Source organism: Myripristis murdjan, chromosome 9 (genome assembly GCF_902150065.1).
Source record: "Myripristis murdjan chromosome 9, fMyrMur1.1, whole genome shotgun sequence".
Taxonomy (NCBI): domain Eukaryota; kingdom Metazoa; phylum Chordata; class Actinopteri; order Holocentriformes; family Holocentridae; genus Myripristis; species Myripristis murdjan.
Window position 1 is genome coordinate 2,792,819 of NC_043988.1, and position 19,317 is coordinate 2,812,135.

At 38.3% G+C, this 19,317-nt stretch overlaps 1 protein-coding gene and 1 long non-coding RNA gene across 2 annotated transcripts; both read left to right on the plus strand.

Annotated features, from left to right (window-relative positions):
- Positions 1 to 4,109: 4,109 nt before the first annotated feature.
- On the plus strand, positions 4,110 to 4,652 carry LOC115365205 (uncharacterized). Its single transcript, XR_003928754.1, has 4 exons — positions 4,110 to 4,159; positions 4,339 to 4,373; positions 4,491 to 4,516; positions 4,606 to 4,652. It is a non-coding gene; the product is annotated as an uncharacterized LOC115365205 (long non-coding RNA).
- Positions 4,653 to 4,967: 315 nt separating this feature from the next.
- Positions 4,968 to 11,991, plus strand: LOC115365905 (ankyrin repeat domain-containing protein 31-like). The gene is made up of 11 exons (XM_030061118.1): positions 4,968 to 5,048; positions 6,197 to 6,330; positions 6,624 to 6,648; positions 7,596 to 7,678; positions 7,826 to 7,888; positions 10,145 to 10,336; positions 10,445 to 10,587; positions 10,713 to 10,881; positions 10,977 to 11,324; positions 11,531 to 11,673; positions 11,776 to 11,991. Coding segments are annotated over exons 3-11 (1,359 nt in total). The 5' UTR covers positions 4,968 to 5,048; positions 6,197 to 6,330; positions 6,624 to 6,646.
- Positions 11,992 to 19,317: the final 7,326 nt, after the last annotated feature.

A 19,317-nucleotide genomic window follows, 5' to 3' on the forward strand; every position in this document is an offset into this window, starting at 1 on the left:
TTGTGGAACCCATTTCATTGTTTTACTCATAAAAGTCCCAAGTCTCAGTTTCATAATTTACTTTCTACAGCAGGAATTTCCAAACTTTTTCATGCTCTGGACCCACAATCTGACTGTGAATAAGAAGCAGAGCAAGTACATTTGTGCAGGTTTCAAAGGGTTAGATTATTCAGATATCATACTTAAATGCTGTCAAATCAAATCGTGATGAGACTAAACCAGAAAGAAAAAAAAAATCCCTCATACATTTTGTGCATTGTAAACAATTTCCAGTGAATTAAAATAAAGAGAAATTAACCCATTCCTCATTTTGCTGAGGAGCCTTTAAAAGCCCCTCAATGCCCCCTGGGGGCTCCCAAAATACACTTTGAAAACCACTGTTCTATATTACTGGTATCTATCCAGCAGGAGATATTAATGTATTATAGGCTACTAGTCACATTAGTCACTTTGACCTATCAATGCACACTTTTGTCATCATGTGAGATAACCACAGGGCTTTCTAACATATTTGTCACATGTAGCAAATATGCTTAAATGAATCACATAGTCTTGCAGTAGACAAGCCAAGCATCAACCCAAATCAATAAAATCAGATTGAAGATAACAGGAGCATAATACAGGCAGACAGCCTCTAGGACTGGCAAAGATACAGGCCTAGTTAAGCAAATTTTAGCCTGTAGGATGTGAAGGCTGCAGCCTCTCTGAGCATTTACAGTTGCTTTTTTTCTAAGTCTTAGGACAGACTAAACTTCGTGAACAGGTTTGTCTATTTGCCTGCCTCTGATGTAATTTAGAGACAAGAGAAGGATGAGCAAACCAATCCTGGGAGGGGCCCAGGGATCTAGTGTGCTCTGCTATATTGTTGTTCCAGTTTTAATGTATTTGATGTGCCCTGTCACTACACCTGCCCGGAGACTGCAAATGAAAATTAGTCAAGATGGCCAAACAGGCACATTTAGAGCAAGGTTTATTAACACTGCCCCTGTAACTTTACACTGTATAAAATAAATAATGAGTCTAAATAAACACTTTATTGCATAACAGGTAACACATTTGATCAGAAATAAGTCTAAATGAGATAACAGCATTGCCTATATTAGAATAGGCAGCATCAGACTAATTTGTAAGGGATTAGGATCTTCTGATAAGTCATTCCTGAAAATCTAACTGATTTTTTCTAAAGCATAATACTGTACGCCTCATAATGATCATTTCCCATCCGATGTGATATCTACCAAACATGACACACCTTGCAGAATCTTTCACACACACACACACACACACACACACACACACACACACACACACACACACACACACACACACACACACACACACACACAACAGCCGCACGCGTCTCGATTAAAAGCATGCCAAACGGAATGAATTCACTAACCCAGAGCCGGTGACAGGAACAGGGAGCACGACTGAGGTTTCGCCTTGGTCTGGGACCCAGCAGCCTGCGGCACAGCGCACACGGTCTGACTGACAGCGGCTTGTCAGACTGCAACCTAGTGGAGCGATAGCACGCTACTACATGATCCGACACTTCAGCCAATCACGGCGCTCACCTGCTCTGCGAGCGCTGTCGCCATGCCTCGTTTCCTAGGCGACAGTGGTGAGGGGGCGGGGCCAGAGTGAGGACGCGTTATCTCACCACTATGGTTGAAAGCCTACTTAGGTCCATGGTGCTCTAAATAAAAGCATAAGGGGGTAGTCTCTGACGAGCCATGAGGCATTTTGCAGGAGCTTGGTATTGGCTCAGCCACGTTCAAACGTCGATAGTTCTATCTATCTAACCCTAATACCCCCCCACACATACATATATATCTATGCGTATATATAATTGTGTGGATAGATAGATAGATAGATAGATAGATAGATATCCTACAGTTTTTCACAAAGAGTGATTTAAAAAAATATAGGTAGTAAAAATGTAAACAGTGAAAAGGGTGGGGTGCAATAACGGACCTTAAAGGTGAAAATTAGTGCGCTTGTTCTAGCAAACATACTAAGATGAAAAATCTTTTTTTTTTTTTTTCTTAATTTGTGTATGAGCGTGTGTGGGAGGGTAACAAATATAGGCCTTAATATTTTAGAAACACAATTTAATTAGTAAGTCATACAAACGTAATGGAAATTTATTAATAACTTTTTTTTTTTTTTTTTTTTTTTTTTGGATGTACATTACATCTCTCAGCCTGATCATAAAGCTCAGGGAATGAGCTGCTCTATGGTGATTGACCTAATCTCAGAGAAAACCTTGCTGCTAAGACTGAGAACAGGACAGGAATAGGACAGGGACGCTGCTTCATAATACCTGTACTTTATAGACCCACAACAGGTGTCAGTATATGAAGAGAAGCTAGTAACTATCATGTTTCATAATGTTATTCAAATCCAGAATCACTGGGGAATTCATGTTGGGTCTTTAGCGGAGAAAAGTGAAATGCAGTTATGCTTGGCGCCATTTTTGCATGACACTGATATTAATCGTTATTAAACAATAGCGCGCGGCTTTTCTGGTCATGTCTGCCTCGAGAGCCTGACATGGACTCACTGGTCGTCGACTCGGAGGAAGAGGGACAGGGTGGACAAAGTGACAATGCTCGGCTATATTTTGACAGGTAATATCGTAATATCAGAGAACAAGAAGCTGATTTAATCAAGTTTCCTATTTCAGCGGAGCATTTATCAATTTTAGATTACCAATGTGTTAATTCAGCCCCAGTGTAGCTAACCTGTTGAGTAAAGCCTACAGTTTTACTGGTGTTACGTTAGTTGCCAGGCTGCTGTGATTTATTTAACGACCAGTTCTGCTTTCCACAGCTTTTCTTTTATAAAGGCCTGTAAGGTGAATTGGCCTTTATAAAAGAAAAGCTGTGGTTAACATTAATTTGTAGGCCAAATGAACCTTTTTAATATACAGTTCTGCTTTCTTAACATTTGGAGAGCAGCTCAAGGTAACGTACTGAAAATGTTATGTCAGTTGTGTTTAACAGCAAGTCAGGAGATGTCAGGCTGTTTTCACGCAAAAATATAAAATATAGACAACAACAATTTAAACTAGGAAAGTTGTTGGTGGAGATTAATATTACCTTTATGTGCAACCCAGCTCCACAGTGAAGTTAGACTTGTCTTTAGTTGCGGTTTGACGATATCGCCAAGCTAGCTAAATTGCTATCCGGACGTTATTTGGTACAGTGCTACCAGAAAGTATTCACACCCCTTTGTTTTTTTTTTCACATTTTGTTACTTATTCTAAAACCGATTTGAGAATAGTTTTCTTTTTAAAAAAATCTACACGAAAAAGCTTCTCAAGGATTATCAGGGGAAATTAGAGGCACCTGAGCTCAAATTTGAGCGTCATAGCAAATGGTGTGAATACTTATGCACATATTATGTTTAAATGTTTACATTTTTAATAAATTTACAAAAATGTAAGCATGTTGTCACTTTGTCATTATGGGCTTGTCATATTTCGATTTTTTTTTTTTTTTCAAGAAAACTATACTTAAATTTGTTTTAGAAGAAGTCTGTAACGGAACAAAATGTAGAAAAAGTGAAGGGGTGTAAATACTTTCTGGTGGCACTAACTACCAGCCAACCCCTATTTACCTTTAAAAAAAAAAAAAAAAAAAAAAATGACGTTTGGAGCAACTGTGACTGTTAGATCCAATGATTTTCAGTTTGCATAGAAAGATAAAGTGTCATTTTAATAGTGTTTTTATGCCCTTTACATTTTTCATGTTTTACTTTTTCATGTTTTCCAAAATAGCTTGTTAGCACTGAATTCATCGTTTGAATAAATTTATCTTAAGAGTATAGGCCTGTGTAGTGTGTCATAGCCATACAGCCCTCAGAAAAGCCAAATGCTCGAGGTCATCCAGCAAGCCATGTAGGTATTTTATAATTAGTTGTTTTGTAAATATCATATGGAACAAGGTATTACCCTATAATTACTGTACTATCTTTGGACATAAATTAATTAGGAGACTAGGCTTTCCTTGGTTCAGATTTGCAATGACATAAAAGTTTGTTTGTTTGTTTGTTTTTTGCTCTCTTTGTGTTTCATCTAGATTAATGCTTGCCAATGTTTTGGAGTCCCCATTCCCTCTTGAGACATGCAAATGGCCAACTGACCCCAGTGAGGATGGTAAATTTGTTCAAGCATTGCCTGTCTGCTTTTACACAGCGCCTGTTCAGTCAAAATCAGTGAGCGACTGCAGTATGGTGGTAGCATATGTTACAAACACTATAGTACAGTTGCTTTGAAGTGAAGGCCCTTAACAGAGGGAGAAGAGAGGGAACTAACAAAATTATTCTCTTTTCCAGTGCTTTCTCCATTAATAGCTCTCACACCAAACAAGGTAATTATTTTATCAATTTCTCGCACAGCTCCCTGGTTTAAAATGATTATGAACTGTTGAAATTATTATCAACTGTAATTTACAAAGCATTAAGGAACTATATACTTTTGTCTGCAGAACAGAGAACCTGGGGTTTCATCAAGGTACATCATCGTAACAACATGTACCATAACATAATATCCAGCAGAATGTACCACATTTGCAGTATGACATCCTTTTTATTTTATCACAGATCAATCACACATGAAGCTGTCACTTGTTCCCCAGGAGAGGATGATGGTATGCTGAGTTTTGTTTCATTTCATGTGCCCACCTAAAGTGTGAGGGTTGATTGCAAACTTTTTTGAGTATGTGCTGCCATCTAGTGGGTATTGTTTAAAAACACCACTTAGCTCAACTATTCTACTTTTCAAGTATAAAAAGACCCATCAGTAATATAGATATAATCAATTGGTAGTATTTCCTCTGCTTTGCATGTAAATTTAAATGTTCACTTCCTATGAACTCAGAAAGCCCATGTCAGCGTGATGCTGGGGAGGAGATTCGAGTGAAACGAGCCAGAGCCCAGGAGCAGTTACAGATAAGAAGCAGCTATAAATCGCAGGGATTGCTACCAAGCAACACAACAGGGGTGCATGAGAATACCAAGAAAGGGACAGTGACCAGTGAGGCTAGGTGTGTGGTTGTAATGGTTGCCCTGAAAAAATATCTGTATTTAGGAGTTGCTTTCAATGACTAAAGAAATTTGAAGGCAATAGTTGTTAGGAAAAAGATATAGGCTAGCACAGTGCATTCAGAAAGTACTTAGACCTTCACTTTTGTTATGTTGCAGCCTTTCCTTTTTAATAAATTTGCAAAAAATTCTAAAATTCTCTTTTCACTTTGTCATGATAGGGTACTGAGGGTAGATTAATGAGAGAAAAAATGAATTTAAACAATTGTAGCATCAGAATGCAACATAACAAAAATGAAAAAAAACTGAAGGGGATCTGAATGCTTTCTGAATGCACTGTATATGTAAAATAAAATACATATAAAGAATAAAATACATATAAAGCCAATATGAGCAACCTAACTAGGAACAACAAGAAACAGGTCCTTAAAAACCATACCAGTAATTTTGAATGTTTGGCCCATTTTCTGTATTTTACCCACAATTAAAATTTCAGCAAATCATTTTGTAAATCATGCAAGGATGCTAAAGATTTCACAGCATACAGTCAGAATCAGAATACTTGATTGATCCCCGAGGGAAAATTGAGTATCAAAATCAAAATCCCTCCAGTCCCTCAATTTTCAGATTTGAATTTTTGGTTGAAACACCAACCTTCACCCACATGTTCTGCTTTTGCAGAGACCAAAATCATCAACATTCATAAAGTGCAGAATCTATAATTGGCTATGTAAAGCAACGTTTCCCCAGGAACTATTTTCTGACAGAGAGACCATTTCACTCCTCCCCATTTCAGTTCATCGAAACACAACAGTGCTTTTGCGTTTTAGGAAAATGAATGTGGATGACTTTATTATGGTGATGGAATACTGGTGTGAAAAAAATGTGAAGACTCTGAAAGTTCATTTTCATATCATAGTTGAGTGAATAGAGACCAGTGGCTGGGTAAAAGGGAGGATACATTTATATTGGAGTTTTAAAACATGACTGCTTGTTTTGGGAAAAGATTAGGACCAACTAGAGGTACATACATTTTGTAAATATTACACTAAACATTCAGAATCACTGGTATGATCCTTAAACCTAGTGTTTCACTGTCTCATGTTAAGCCTACAGTGAAAAGATAAAACCCTGCGTTTATACTTCACAGTTCCACAAGCACATTGGGAAAAGTGAAAGCTGATGTAGAGGAGACTGGATCAGCAGTGACACTGAGATACAGCAGTCAGACACAGTACAGGAAGGAAACCTGTATCACCAGCAACAGAGCAGATACACTGAAAGGTAGGAGCAACAAACTGAACTATGGTCAATACAGAGGCGACAGACCCTTACCCTAACGCTCTGCCTATCAGACCATCACAAGCTATATTTACTAAGAAACAGTAGACCAATATGTTCAAACTCAAGTGGGAAGTGAGAGACCTGTAACCAATCTCTGTAACATATAGGACTGGATGGAGCACAACATTAACCATCAAGTGCTTATGTAATGTTGCGCTGAGACTTGTCAAATTACTGCTGGTGATAAAGAATTTGTTAGGTTTAAAATCCTATATATTATTTGTCTGTTACAGGAAGCTGCAAGCACACAGGACCCATGTAAGTATATTGAGGGAAATGACTGAAAGGTTCCATGTACATGATTGGCTAAAGTACATAAGCAAGTGGCATCCTGACCAACATTAACATAGTTTCAGTATATTACAAATGTCCATTGTACTCACAGCATGTTCAGTTTTCCTGTTTCTATTACTTTTGCCATGAAAACATTTCTCTAGCAGTCCACCTTATGATATGTAAACCACGGTGGGTGGACAAGGTCACAGGTAGTGTAAGGCAGATTTATGGGTACCAATGAATCTCCTCTTAAAAACAACACCATTTTTTCTGATGTTTTTAGATTTATTGAGTGAGTTAAACAAGAAAACGATGAGTCTGATGAAAAGTTCATCAGTACTGTTGCATTACATTTTTGTAGCAGCTGGTCCTCCTGAATTTAGAAGTTTTGAGCAGGGGGTAAGAGGGGGGTCTGAACACAAGGATGATAGAAATAATTGTCCTCTTTACTTGTCTTTATGGTGTAGTGTTTTAACCTAGAGTCACCTCATGGAGGGTTTTGCATTTGCTTTTCTTAACATCCAGTGCTGTAGACCTTTCCGAGGAGAAATCCTTTCTCTACACAGATAGTGATTTGCACTATGTCGGAGTGGTTCAGGTTTTGTCTGGCTCTTGAGTGGGCCTGTAAGCAAGAGTAAATAGACTGAATAATAAAACACTACAGCACTACAGGATGTAGGGTAGAACTACCAGTGCACCTGAAGTGCATAACGCAACATTTCAGGAAAAAAACTGAAAATGAGTTATTTGAGACACAAAGAAACAAAACTAAAAACATTTCAGAAAATGTTGTGTTTTGAACTTCAGGGCCATCATAACTAATACATGTCAGTGCTCACAAATTTTATCCATTTGAACAAACTCGATTTCCAAGGGTTTGTAAGTATGTTATATTAGGAGTACTGTAGATAAATATACATGTATTACAGGAGCATTCAAGATGATATGAAGCCCAGCTGCAGTCATACTTGGAAAATGACTCTACCCCAAGCACAGAAGAATTCTAACAAAGGTTTGCATAGTCTTCTTTTATTTCATGCAACTTTTCTTTGCACTGTAAAATTTAGTCTTTAAACACAGTATACCAGTTTAACTAAAATCACACTCAAGAGAGCAAAGATTATCAGAGTGATGGTGTTTATTTTTTGTTTGTAAGCAGTTGCTTGTAACAGGATAACACACACAGAGAAACATCAGAAACAACCTGCTAAGTCCAGCAAACGTAAGTCTTCTCCAAAAGATGGAGTATACTGGTTGCAGTTGGCATCATTTTCTTTTTTTTTTTTTTTTATTATTATTTTTCATTCCCTTGATACAAATAGTGAATGAATCTGGATATTGGGCCACTGGAAATTTTTATTCTCATGACTGTGGCAGCCATTTTCAAAACTGGCTGCCAGTGGTTACTGGCATGGAATGCTTTGCCTACCCTACGGCTGCTGTTTCATGTTTTCAGCACACAAATATAATTTAGAGACATTTTAAAGTGGGAAAAAGCTTTATTACAATGTAACAGAACAGAACAAACTTTAATAAGCTCTCACATTCCCCTTCACAGTCTACGAATCTTGCATTTAAAAATTCTGCAAGGGCAAAATCCTTGTCCTGGGGTGTGTACCAGTGATGGAGTGATAAAATAAATAAATAAAAAAGAACCACATGGGTAAAGGAGACATTTAAGTTCTAAAATAGCATAATGAAAGTAAATTAAGTTTCTTGCTTTCAGGAAGTGTTTTTTTTGTTTTTAGCTAAAACAGTCACAAAACTACAGTATAATAAATATGGCTTGTTTGCTGTCACTAACGACATGGCTTTTTTTTTTTTTTTTAGCATTATCAGTACAGCATTTCAAAGAATATTAATATTTTCTTACACCCCTACTATTCATCAAAATGTAATTTTGTTGAAATGTCTATATTTTACAATGCATCATTTTACCGTGTCTTACTCTCCCACACTCAGCTTTGCTACATACTTGTTACATTCCAAGCTAGCTACATGTTCCAAGCTAACTACCTAGCTTAACTACCTAGTTTTGCTAGCTTGAAAATTTACCTCTCCACTGTTCCCCACAATAATTCTTTTTCTCTTTAGCCGTTATCTATGATGTTCAAAATGTATACATCCAAAAATTAACATATTTTATTCATAATTATTACAGTTGAAATAAAATGTTTAGGCCTACCTTGATGGACTGTCCACTGCACTGCTTGTCGCAGGAAGCATATGCTAGCTCGTTGGCTAGCTGGCTTGCAGTGGTGGTTGTGGTGTTGGGGCAGAAAGTGTTTGAGAAACTGAGTGTGTATAACTGTATTTTTTTCTTATTTTAATGGGTATTTACATTTTTCAAATATTTTAATGAATCATTTTAATATTTTTATTCATTTTAATAAATCAAATGCCTGATATGGCCACTAGGGGGCGATTTTGTGATGGCCCAATATCCAGATTTGTTTGAAATATATCCACCAATACATCTACCAAAGTTTATGCTTTTATCACGAAATGAACGATTGTTGTGATATATTGAGCTAAGCCGCCCCACTAAAATGGTTTGGGATAAGGGATAGAGTCCCTTATCTTGGCCAAACCATTTGTACCCATTTGTTCAACAATCTAAGCAGACAATGTGAAGAGCATGGTGCAAGTGCATTGAGGGTGTCCAAGTCCTCTTTTGCTATTTTAACAGTGAAAAAAGGGTCATTCCACCAGGCGCATGGTTCAAAAGGGCTGTACTTAGTCTCTTAATTGATCATGGGTGTGTTTTGGGCATAACATGCAGTATACCGACTGGGAGTGCCATGTCCCATTCCCTTTAAAAGTCATGTGTGCTTGCACCTTTGTGGATTATCATGGTGCCTTTGCCTGGTTCTCTGCAGAGGCAACAAATCTGTTTGTGCACTGTCACTTTATGCACAAGCAGATCTGTCATCATCTACGGCAATAGAAGGATTCTATCAAAGATCCCTGAGGTGAAGCAGGCATCCCTGTGTGTTGAACAAGCAGAGTGGACACGCATTACTATCTTATTTTGATAATGTGCCTTAAAAAAACAGAGAAAACTGCACCAATGACTTCAGACCTGGTTTTTGTTGGTCAGTTGTGCAATCACTTTCAACTGGCCCAAGATAGCAATACTCATGCCTGACCACACCTCATTTCAAGACCAACACACCCATGGGTGTTCAGATGGGCATATGTACATTTGCTATTGACACAACATGGGCACTGGACAGGAAAATGACAACTGCACTGGTTGGAAACTAGCAAAGACACTTGCGTCATGTTTGGTGCTGCTTTGTGCCAGGTGTACAGTTATACAACCTGTTGTATAATGACCAATAAACTTCCTTGTATCCTTGTATCCTTGTGTAAGATAGGGCCCAAGGTGTCATTGCTCATTTACCTACCAGTAAGTAAATAGATATTTTTTTGCTGTGTTCTTGTCTCCGATATGATCCTCTGATTTGGTTATCAGTAGGAGGCAAAGAAATTAGAAAGCCCCTTACAGTGGTGGCCTACAATGGCAAGACTCTATCACTGAGTCAAGTCCATCGAAGGAATCGTTTTGGAGAGAATATGCTCCATAGGACTGTGATAGCGGGAGATACTCAGATGGTCCGGGACATCCTCAAACTGAAACCTAATGTCAAGATGGCTGACAATGCAGGTAAGGCATGAGAGCGGGCCAGTCATAACTGATGTCTGTATTGTTGAAACAATTTATAATAATTTATATACATTAAATTGAGAGTGGATTAGTATATTTTGCTTTCAGGATTGACTGCTCTCCATGAAGCTGTAATTCATGGTTTCTATGAAGTCATTGTGGATCTGATTAAGTCTGGAGCTCAGGTCAATGCCACAGCAAACAATGGAGACACACCTCTACATGATGCTATCGCAAATGGTCATATGAAGGTCGGCAATTTACAGTATCAGCCGGCAGAATGAATGGCTCAGTCATTTCTACTTTCACCCTGAAATCCTCATTTGGATTTTGTTAATTATGGATAAACCATATGTAAGTTTTATGTGACCCTCAGATTGCTGAAGTACTCTTGAAACATGGTGCAAATCCACTGCTGGGGAACAAAAATGGAGAAACACCTTATAACATCAACAAAGAGCCCTCTCTACAACGACTAATGTTGAAAAATATTACTGAAAGCAACAGGATGGCAGTATCAGGCAACAAAGGGGAAGAACTATCAGGTCAGACTCTAACTATTTGTTTGGTACTTTTGAACCCTTGACTATTTTTCTGGAGTCAGGTATAATATATATCACATTTGTTTTATCTGTTATAGCACCAAGACCACAGCGTTTCTCCAACGCTGAAATGTTACAAAGCAGTCAATCCCAGAGCCTGGTTTGCATTGCCAAGAGGACCAGGGCTGCACAGTCAAGCTACCAAGCAAACTACCAAAGCTACCAAAGCAATGCCCTGGAAGACAACAGTCAAAACCAGCCAGGGATGAAAGAATCAATCAATAGTAGAGAGACTTATAAAGGCAGGATTTTATCTGTGACCAATGTCTTTAGAAAAAATTGCTTCGGACAGACTTTGCTCCACATGGCTGCTAAAGAAGGAAACACTCACATGGTCCGCCAAATTTTGAAAGTTGGGGCTGAGGTCAACATTGCTGACAATGCAGGTAATGCTTGGAAAACTGACTTTTGAAGTATATCATGTCAATTATTACAGGAATGGTTAAAAATAATTAATTTATCAGTTCTGTGTGAATAATAAAAGCCTACTTGGAGAACATATATGAATGCTAGTTGGCAGCACATATTGATGTGTTGCTTTTAGTGAGTTTAATCATAATGAGAATGGGCAGTGACAGGTTTTGCCGTTCAGGATGGACGCCTCTCCATGAAGCTGTAGTCCATGGTTTCTGCGAAGTCAGTGTGGATCTGATAAAGACTGGAGCACTGGTCAATGCCACAGCACATAATGGTGTCACACCTCTACATGATGCCATCAGACATGGCCATATGATGGTTGGTGTCACTGCTCCTGATATATTCCAGTTTCGAACTATATGTGTATGCTAAATCAGAAGATTCTTTGGGTCAGGACAATGATGCCTTTTTTTGTTTCAGATTGCTGAGGTACTCCTGAAGCATGGTGCAGACCCCCTCTTAAAGGATGTAGATGGAAAAACAGCCTTCAGTATTACCACAGAACCATTTTTACAAAAACTAATGGAGGAAAATATTCCTATAAACAAAAGAGAGGAACTACTAGGTCTCAACATTTCCCAGTGTTTTAATGCTTGTATTGGCCTTTTGACCTTAGAGACAACATGTTTACAATAAAGCTAATTTTCCTGTTTTTTGGGGGGCGGGGGGATTTACAGATTTGAAGTCCCGAGACAGTGATATGCCGCCTTGTGTCACAGTACAAGAAAGAGTGAGTGCATATTAATAACCATATCAGACTTCAAATTGTACATATGAATTGAAACTTTACTTATTCAATAAAGAACAACCTCTTTTCATACTTTAGCATTTTCAATTAAATGTTTGACAATGCAGCAATAAGGCAAACTAGCTCTAATTCAACACTTTGTAGTTGTGTGGTCTTGTCTAATCGATCTCATGGAGTGATTTCCATCTTAGGCAGAAGACCTCTTGATAAACCCGCCAAACGGTGCTGGGAGTAACCTAAGGGGAGAACCTGGATCTGATGACACCGACGCAGGTCCTATAAGCCCTGCATCTAAAACCATCTGCTCAAGTGATATGATTGTCCAGGTGACCCAGAAGAAATCAAATACATCACCTAAAGGTATTTACAACTTCAATACTGTTGGTTTTATAAAAATTAAGAGTATGATTGAAAAAATATAATAAACAAGTGTAATTGCACATTATAATTTCATTACACAACCTGTTGTATAATGACCAATAAACTTCCTTGTATCCTTGTAATTTTTGTAGTCTTAAAATCCACACTGAGTGTAGTGTTTTAGTATGATCAGCTTTTTTAAAAAGTTATTAAGTCATTTATGACATTACTCTCTTTTGACAACCACAGAGTTGCAGCAATATGGACAGGTTTCTCACACATTTTACAGTGTCCTGTAATTGACAAAAATGTCACATTTTCATAATAAAATGAGTAAGCATGCTAATTAGAGCAGCGATCCCACAGAAATGACACTGGCATAATAATATGGCTTTTTTATTGCTGTTTTTGGTTCAGAGCAAAAAATGTGTTGTGATTCTGAGTTACTTGCTTGTAGCATCATTGAGAAGTTGAAAATGCCAGTGACTTCAGGTAGGATTTGTTTGAGAATGAGCCAGAAAGTGAGTTTTTAAAGCCATATATCTCAGTAGCTGGACAAGTAATCATTAAGTCATTGGAATTCAAAAGCCCTGTACAAATCATTTTCTTATATGGACTGTAAAATTCTTGGTATTTGATGCACATATAATTTGTCTGCTGTTTGCTTTCCAAGCTGTGATGCTATGTTCTGCTTTTTTCTTTCTTTTCCTTTTTTTTTTTTTTTTTTTTTCAAATTTCATTGTTTAAGTTATAAAGAGCATAGATATACCTTGTTATGTACTGGACTATTCAAAATCAGAACCAAGGAAGATATAAGACTGAATGTTGCTTTCACCTTTCCCTATTCCCCAGTGAGGATCAATCCTCCTTTTCCTCCCTCTCCCCATCCTCTGCTGCCATCACCTCTGCATCCCATTATCTCTGGTCAGTGTACTCCACCTGACTACCAGCTTCCTTCTCCACATCCAAGCCTGGACATTCACTTGTGTTCAACGCCACTGTATTCCCACCATTTTCAACATATTTCTAAAGGAGAAGACATTGGCAACGACCAAACTGTGGACAGTTCCGATGACATTTCAGATGATGCGCTGAACTGGGCTTGTAAACCCACACAGGACTTTAACCCAACCTCAGGCAGCACGGCATTCCATATGGAAGAAACCTTTATGTATACCTTCCCTACTGAACTAGTTTAAAGCTGTTTACATACTTGTGACCTTTGTTTGCAGACACTGGTGCTGCCAGATATTCATATCCTTAAGAAAATTAACTTATCAATAATTGTTAAGAAGAATTTCAGATTTTCTTTCATTTTCTGACATTCATGTGTGTTTGAAAAGATTTAATGAGTTTGAAATAGGTTACAAATAGTATTGTGCTTATTGAGCACATAAAGGAAGATGTAAAGTTTCACTCCAAGTAAAAATATGAACATGTGATGCACAGTAATGAAAAAACTCTCTGTTAGAACTTTCTTATTTTTGCTGTTTTTAAGATTTTACTACATGTTGGCACATGCTTAATAATTCTGAATTTATGGCATGTTTGCTTGGATTTATTTATTTATTTGTTTGTTTGTTTGTTTGTTTGTTTGATGTTCTGCTGTTAAGATTGGCTACTCATATTCACAGTTCATCCATTATTTCCAACATATATTTGAGAAGTATCTAATTTCCACATTTGTTTAAAAAAAAAAAAATGTCATTTTTATTATTATTTGTTAAAATAAATCTTAACTTTAGTTTATGAAACTGTTGTACATTATCTCTAGTATTAACACTGATGTCCAGTTTGGACTGATGAATTTAAAAATTTACATTATAACAAAGAGCTTTAATAAAGAGTTCCCACATTTTGCAAGTGGCTTTTTGTGTTTACAATACATTTATTCAGTAACTGTGGACATAGAAATTGACCCCAAGTCAACGTGCTGTCAGTTATGTTGTACATTTTATAAAGCAGAATACTAAAAATTACTTGTCTCAATATATTTCAATAATTCCCCCACTGCATATCATAACAAACCTTTAGTCATGTTATTTCTTTTTTGTTTTCATTTTTTTCAGGTATGAAGGTGATGAGAGAAAAAGTGCAAATTGATCATACATACAGCCAGTTCACCCATTCCAAGGATTTACCTTCCTCCCAGCATTCTCTCGTAGACCATAAGGTAGGTCTAGTGGCTCCAGTGTCAGCAGTTGCAGCAGGTGAAGAGACTAATATAATAATGCACTGCATCTGACATCATTTTCACATTATTTATTGTTTTGTAGCATGGGTGCCACCTAAGTTGTAATTCTAGTGTAAGCCAGAGCTCTCAGCCAACATTGTCTGTCAAAGTCACAGATGACAAAACAACAGATGCATCACTACAGGTGGATGGCTCGGGGTTAACATCAGCTTTGAAAAGGCCTCATCAAACGCCGATGACAGAAAAGTCTATTCCCACTAAAGTTCTGAAAAGCAGCAGCAGAAAGACAACAGGTATTATTGAGCTGCTTTTGCAGAGTGAGTCATTTGACTTGGATGCAGCTCTTGCACGAGTCCAGCCAACAACTGTGGCTTCAAACTGTCAAGAGTCAGCATCGGAATGTCAGAGAAACTATATCCCATCGGTAGATTGGAGAGAAGAAGAGGAACATCTGAAATCCTCACACTGCAAAGATCAAGAAGGTACAGATGCGGTAGACAGCTCTACGTACACACAAATTAAAAAAGTTCATAATAAATTAAGATTTAAATCCAGCAGAAAATGATTATTATCAAAACCGTGTTGTGGAAATTCTCCAAACATGTGATTCCTTTCTGTTTTGTAGTACCAGAGAGAGGCAAGACTCTTCAAAACACAGTGTGTCAACCTAAGACTGGAACTGAATTAACAGCCAAAAATGACACCCCCATTGATGGCTGCCGTATTGCTGAACATCAAAAAAAATCTGTCCCTATATATGGTGCTGATCATAGGAATGAATGTGAAATTTGCTTCCTTCCCCTGACTGATCACAACACAAACAGCACTCTTACAGAGAATATAGAGGACTGCAGTGTTTCATTACTTAAAACCCATGCAGATCCAGCTACACACTGTAATGCTTTTGTTAAGACAAAGTTGCCTCAATCATTGGAAGCAGCATCAACCTCACCCTCACCCTCACCCTCTCTGCTTGTTGGAGAGCCCGGCCTGCACATTGCCCTTGTGAGAAACGACATCACAGCTGCAAAATCCAGTCACTCAGAGGTTACCAAGGCAGTGAATGGCACATCAAAATCAGCCATGCCTGGTCTTTATGACAGTTCAAATGAACAGACATCTTTGCATGGTAGCAATGTCTATGAAGATCCTCATGCACTGCAGGGGACTTTGGGGAATTATTCTGGAACCAACAGTGACACATTAACCGCTGGATCACTATGTACAGAAACACAGGGGATTGTCCCCATCATGCATCCTTCAGTAACCATTAGCCCAGGAGTTGAGACTGAGCATGAGGAAGACTCACTGATGTGCATAGATACAGCAACTTCAGTAACCTCTAATGTGAAAGAAGATAAAGCTGAGGAGACTCTTTGCTCAGCTGACTCAGACTGTACCATGATTTTAGACCTATGCCCTTTAGAAAGTCATCATTTGTCTAAAACAGCTGAGACACTCTCCGAGACCACCTTTTGTTCTGTGGGAGATCAGGGGCAAAAACAGATCATATTTTCTGAAGGTTTAGACACCCACATCCAAGGGGACCGAGATACAGTTTTGGATGTGACTGAGGGCTGTAATGAAAAACATGAGAGGAATGGCAAGGTGCATGACTGCCAAAGTAGACGGGTAAATGAGGAGATGAACGTAAAAGATTTGGATTCACAACTTAGAAGTTTAGAGCAGAAGAATAAAATCAACTTAAGGAAACAGCCACAGAAACCACTCAATTCACGGATATCAAGTCGTCCCCAGTCTTCGACAAGGTGTGCAGATATTGCATCTAACTCAGGTAATGATAAGGAACATGACATACTGTGTATTTGTGGGTGCTTTTCAATTCATTTCATTTCATGCAATTCATTGCTTATATGTTATATTCATTTATCTGGTTCCGTTTACTTATCTTACTTTTATCAATCTTTGAAACAGTAAGTGTCCCACAAGATATAAAACTCCTCAACAAGAGATATCTTCACAAGAGAAATGCAGTGGGAGAGACTCGTCTTCATTTCGCATGCAGAAAAGGAGATGTGGAGGTAGTCAAAGCCCTTATTCAGGCTGGGTTGAATGTCAACCTTGAAGATAATGCAGGTTTGTAGCAGCTTGAGGGCATTCTGGGGGTGGGGGTCAAGACAATTTCATCATCTAGACATTAGCCCACCATAAGCCCAATGAGAGAATGTGTAAGAATGACTATTCTGTTCATAGGTTTCACTCTCTTCACTATTAATCTGCCATCTACAGAACAGACAGTTATAGACAGAATAACTAACTCTTACCAGATTGGGATTCCTGAGACTACATGTTATCAAATTCAGGTCCTGGGCTTGTTGTGTATCAATTTGGGGTCCTTGGCACCAAAAGTTTGAGAACCACTGGTTTAGGCAGTTTCATCCATTTGCAATTCATCCCTGAACTATTGAAAGCCATGCAACTTTTTACTTATAGTAGTTATTACCAACAATTACAAACTTTCAGTTATGAACTGTCACTGTTTCATTTATGTCCTTTTGTACAAGTTCATTACAAACGACAGTTGACTGTAATTGTCAGGCTGGACAGCTCTCCATGAGGCTTGTGCGGTTGGTAATAAGGCTGTGGTTGAGGAGCTGCTACAGAATGGAGCTGATGTTAATCCCAGAGGCATTGGGGGCCGCACACCTCTACATGATGCCATTTCTGCTGGCCACTATGAGGTGCTCCAAAAACAGTTTGGAGAATGAAACTTTTTTTGAAAATTTCCTCAACAATACACACTCCTAACAAAATGTCAGATTTTACATGATTGTACTGAAATTTGTACTTGTGTGGTACAGCTAGTGAAGCTCCTTCTCCAACATGGTGCATACCCCAAAGAGAGGAATGCTGGTCTCAGCGTGATTGACATGGCAGAAGAGGGAAACATCAAAGAGCTTCTCTTAACTTTCCAGGGAGTTTTTGATAAACGTGAGCAGCAGTGACTACAACTGACCTCCACCCTCATGATTTTTTCAGTGATTATCTGTTTGACATTTGCTTTTAGAGATATTTGCTGTATAGTCATACTGAAATTTAGAAACAGGTCTGTTCTGAGCTTTAGAGTGAATGTTACAGTATGTCTCATATTCTGACAATCAGAAAAGGTGATGATTTTAAAACAGATGAAAGCTTAAGTCTCAGGCTAACGTTTGAAGAGCAGCTGACACTTTGAGACCATATTGATTTGGAGGGAAATGAAAACTTACACAGCAGTTTTAAGACACAGTTGTGTTTGTAGCTCAGATCTAAGTGCAGGATTCTTCCAGGTGACACCTCGTCAGAGCCCCGCTGCCACGACCGCCTCTCCTGTAAGGCCAGCTTCAGTCCCAGCCACAATGACAGGGTGAAGGGGCAACCTGGAGAATCAAGTGACAGAGCGAGAGCCAGAAAGCCTAGTGACATTCAGCCTAGGCTGAAAAACACCACTGATACTGTGAGAGCCCTTTAGACTTAGAATATCTCAAGACTCCCGTGTGCATTAGTGTAAACTCAGGCTGGATTTACACAGCCAGAAAACATCTCATTTTAACTATTTATGGCACAAGTCTGAACATCTTATGCAGCCAGAGTCCTTTTCTTGCTTATTACAGCAGCATGTTGACAGTTGAATTGACAATTTGTGTAATATCCAATACAGTAATCATTTTAAGCAGTGGAGTATTGTTTAATTTTTTTTTTTTTTTTAATTTAGCAAGCTAATCACTTGTTTTTAATCACTAATACTCTGGTCAATTTTCTTCTTGTAGCCAAATCCCTTAGGGGCCACAATTGTGGCTTTGGAGGACATAGGGAGGAAGCAGGCAGAAATGTCAGCCTGGCCACTGACAAACTTAGAGGATGCAGGTAGGGCAGTTCCAGGCAGTCCTCTCTCACTGATAGATGCAATAAATGCTCAAATTTTTACCAGGGAATCATAATGCATGCTTTTTAACATGGGAGGCACACTTGAGAATACCTGAGAATTAGCTGATAAGACTATTGCTGCCTTTTTGACTGCAGAAATATGAAATATGATTGATATGATTTATATAACAGTTAATCAGATTTAATTTTCCATGATTCACAGTAGTGATTGCTTTTATTTCATAGGAAAGTTTAAGGTGGCACTAGTACAAATCCAGAGTGTGCTGAACAAGGTGCTTGCCAAGCAACGGGCAGAAAAGGATAGTCTTACCTGCAAACACCGGTCAGTCCAGGAAGTTTTCCTCTTGCTCTTCTAACATGCTTATTTACAAGTGAGCCAGGCTTTGTGAGTCGGTGTGCAAAAGACACTGGTTTTGTTTTCAAAACATAGTATTACACTTGTGTCTTGTTTGGTAATGCAGCAAATGATTAGAAATAATACATCTTTAAACAAACAATTGAACGTTTTCAAAGATTTCCATCTGATTTTTGTAAATGTCATAGCTGATTATGTTTCTTGAGCAAAGTGTTGCCCTCACAATTACTGATTACACTATTACAGTTGCTGAGGCAATTGATTGATTTACCTAGGGACTTCCCAGGGCTGGTTCTCATTTGAAGTGTCAAATGGAAAAGTTTAAGTTAATTTATTTATGTTGTGTTGAAAGTTGTTGCAGTGTACCTAAAAAGATTGCCCTGCAACACTGCATAAATGTTCCAACTTGTTAATAAG

Coding starts and splice junctions, on each gene's coding strand:
- LOC115365905 (XM_030061118.1), top strand. Junction 7,889..10,144: donor ACCTGCTAAGTCCAGCAAAC/GTAAGTCTTCTC, acceptor TTTGGTTATCAG/TAGGAGGCAAAGAAATTAGA. Junction 11,325..11,530: donor CAACATTGCTGACAATGCAG/GTAATGCTTGGA, acceptor TTTGCCGTTCAG/GATGGACGCCTCTCCATGAA.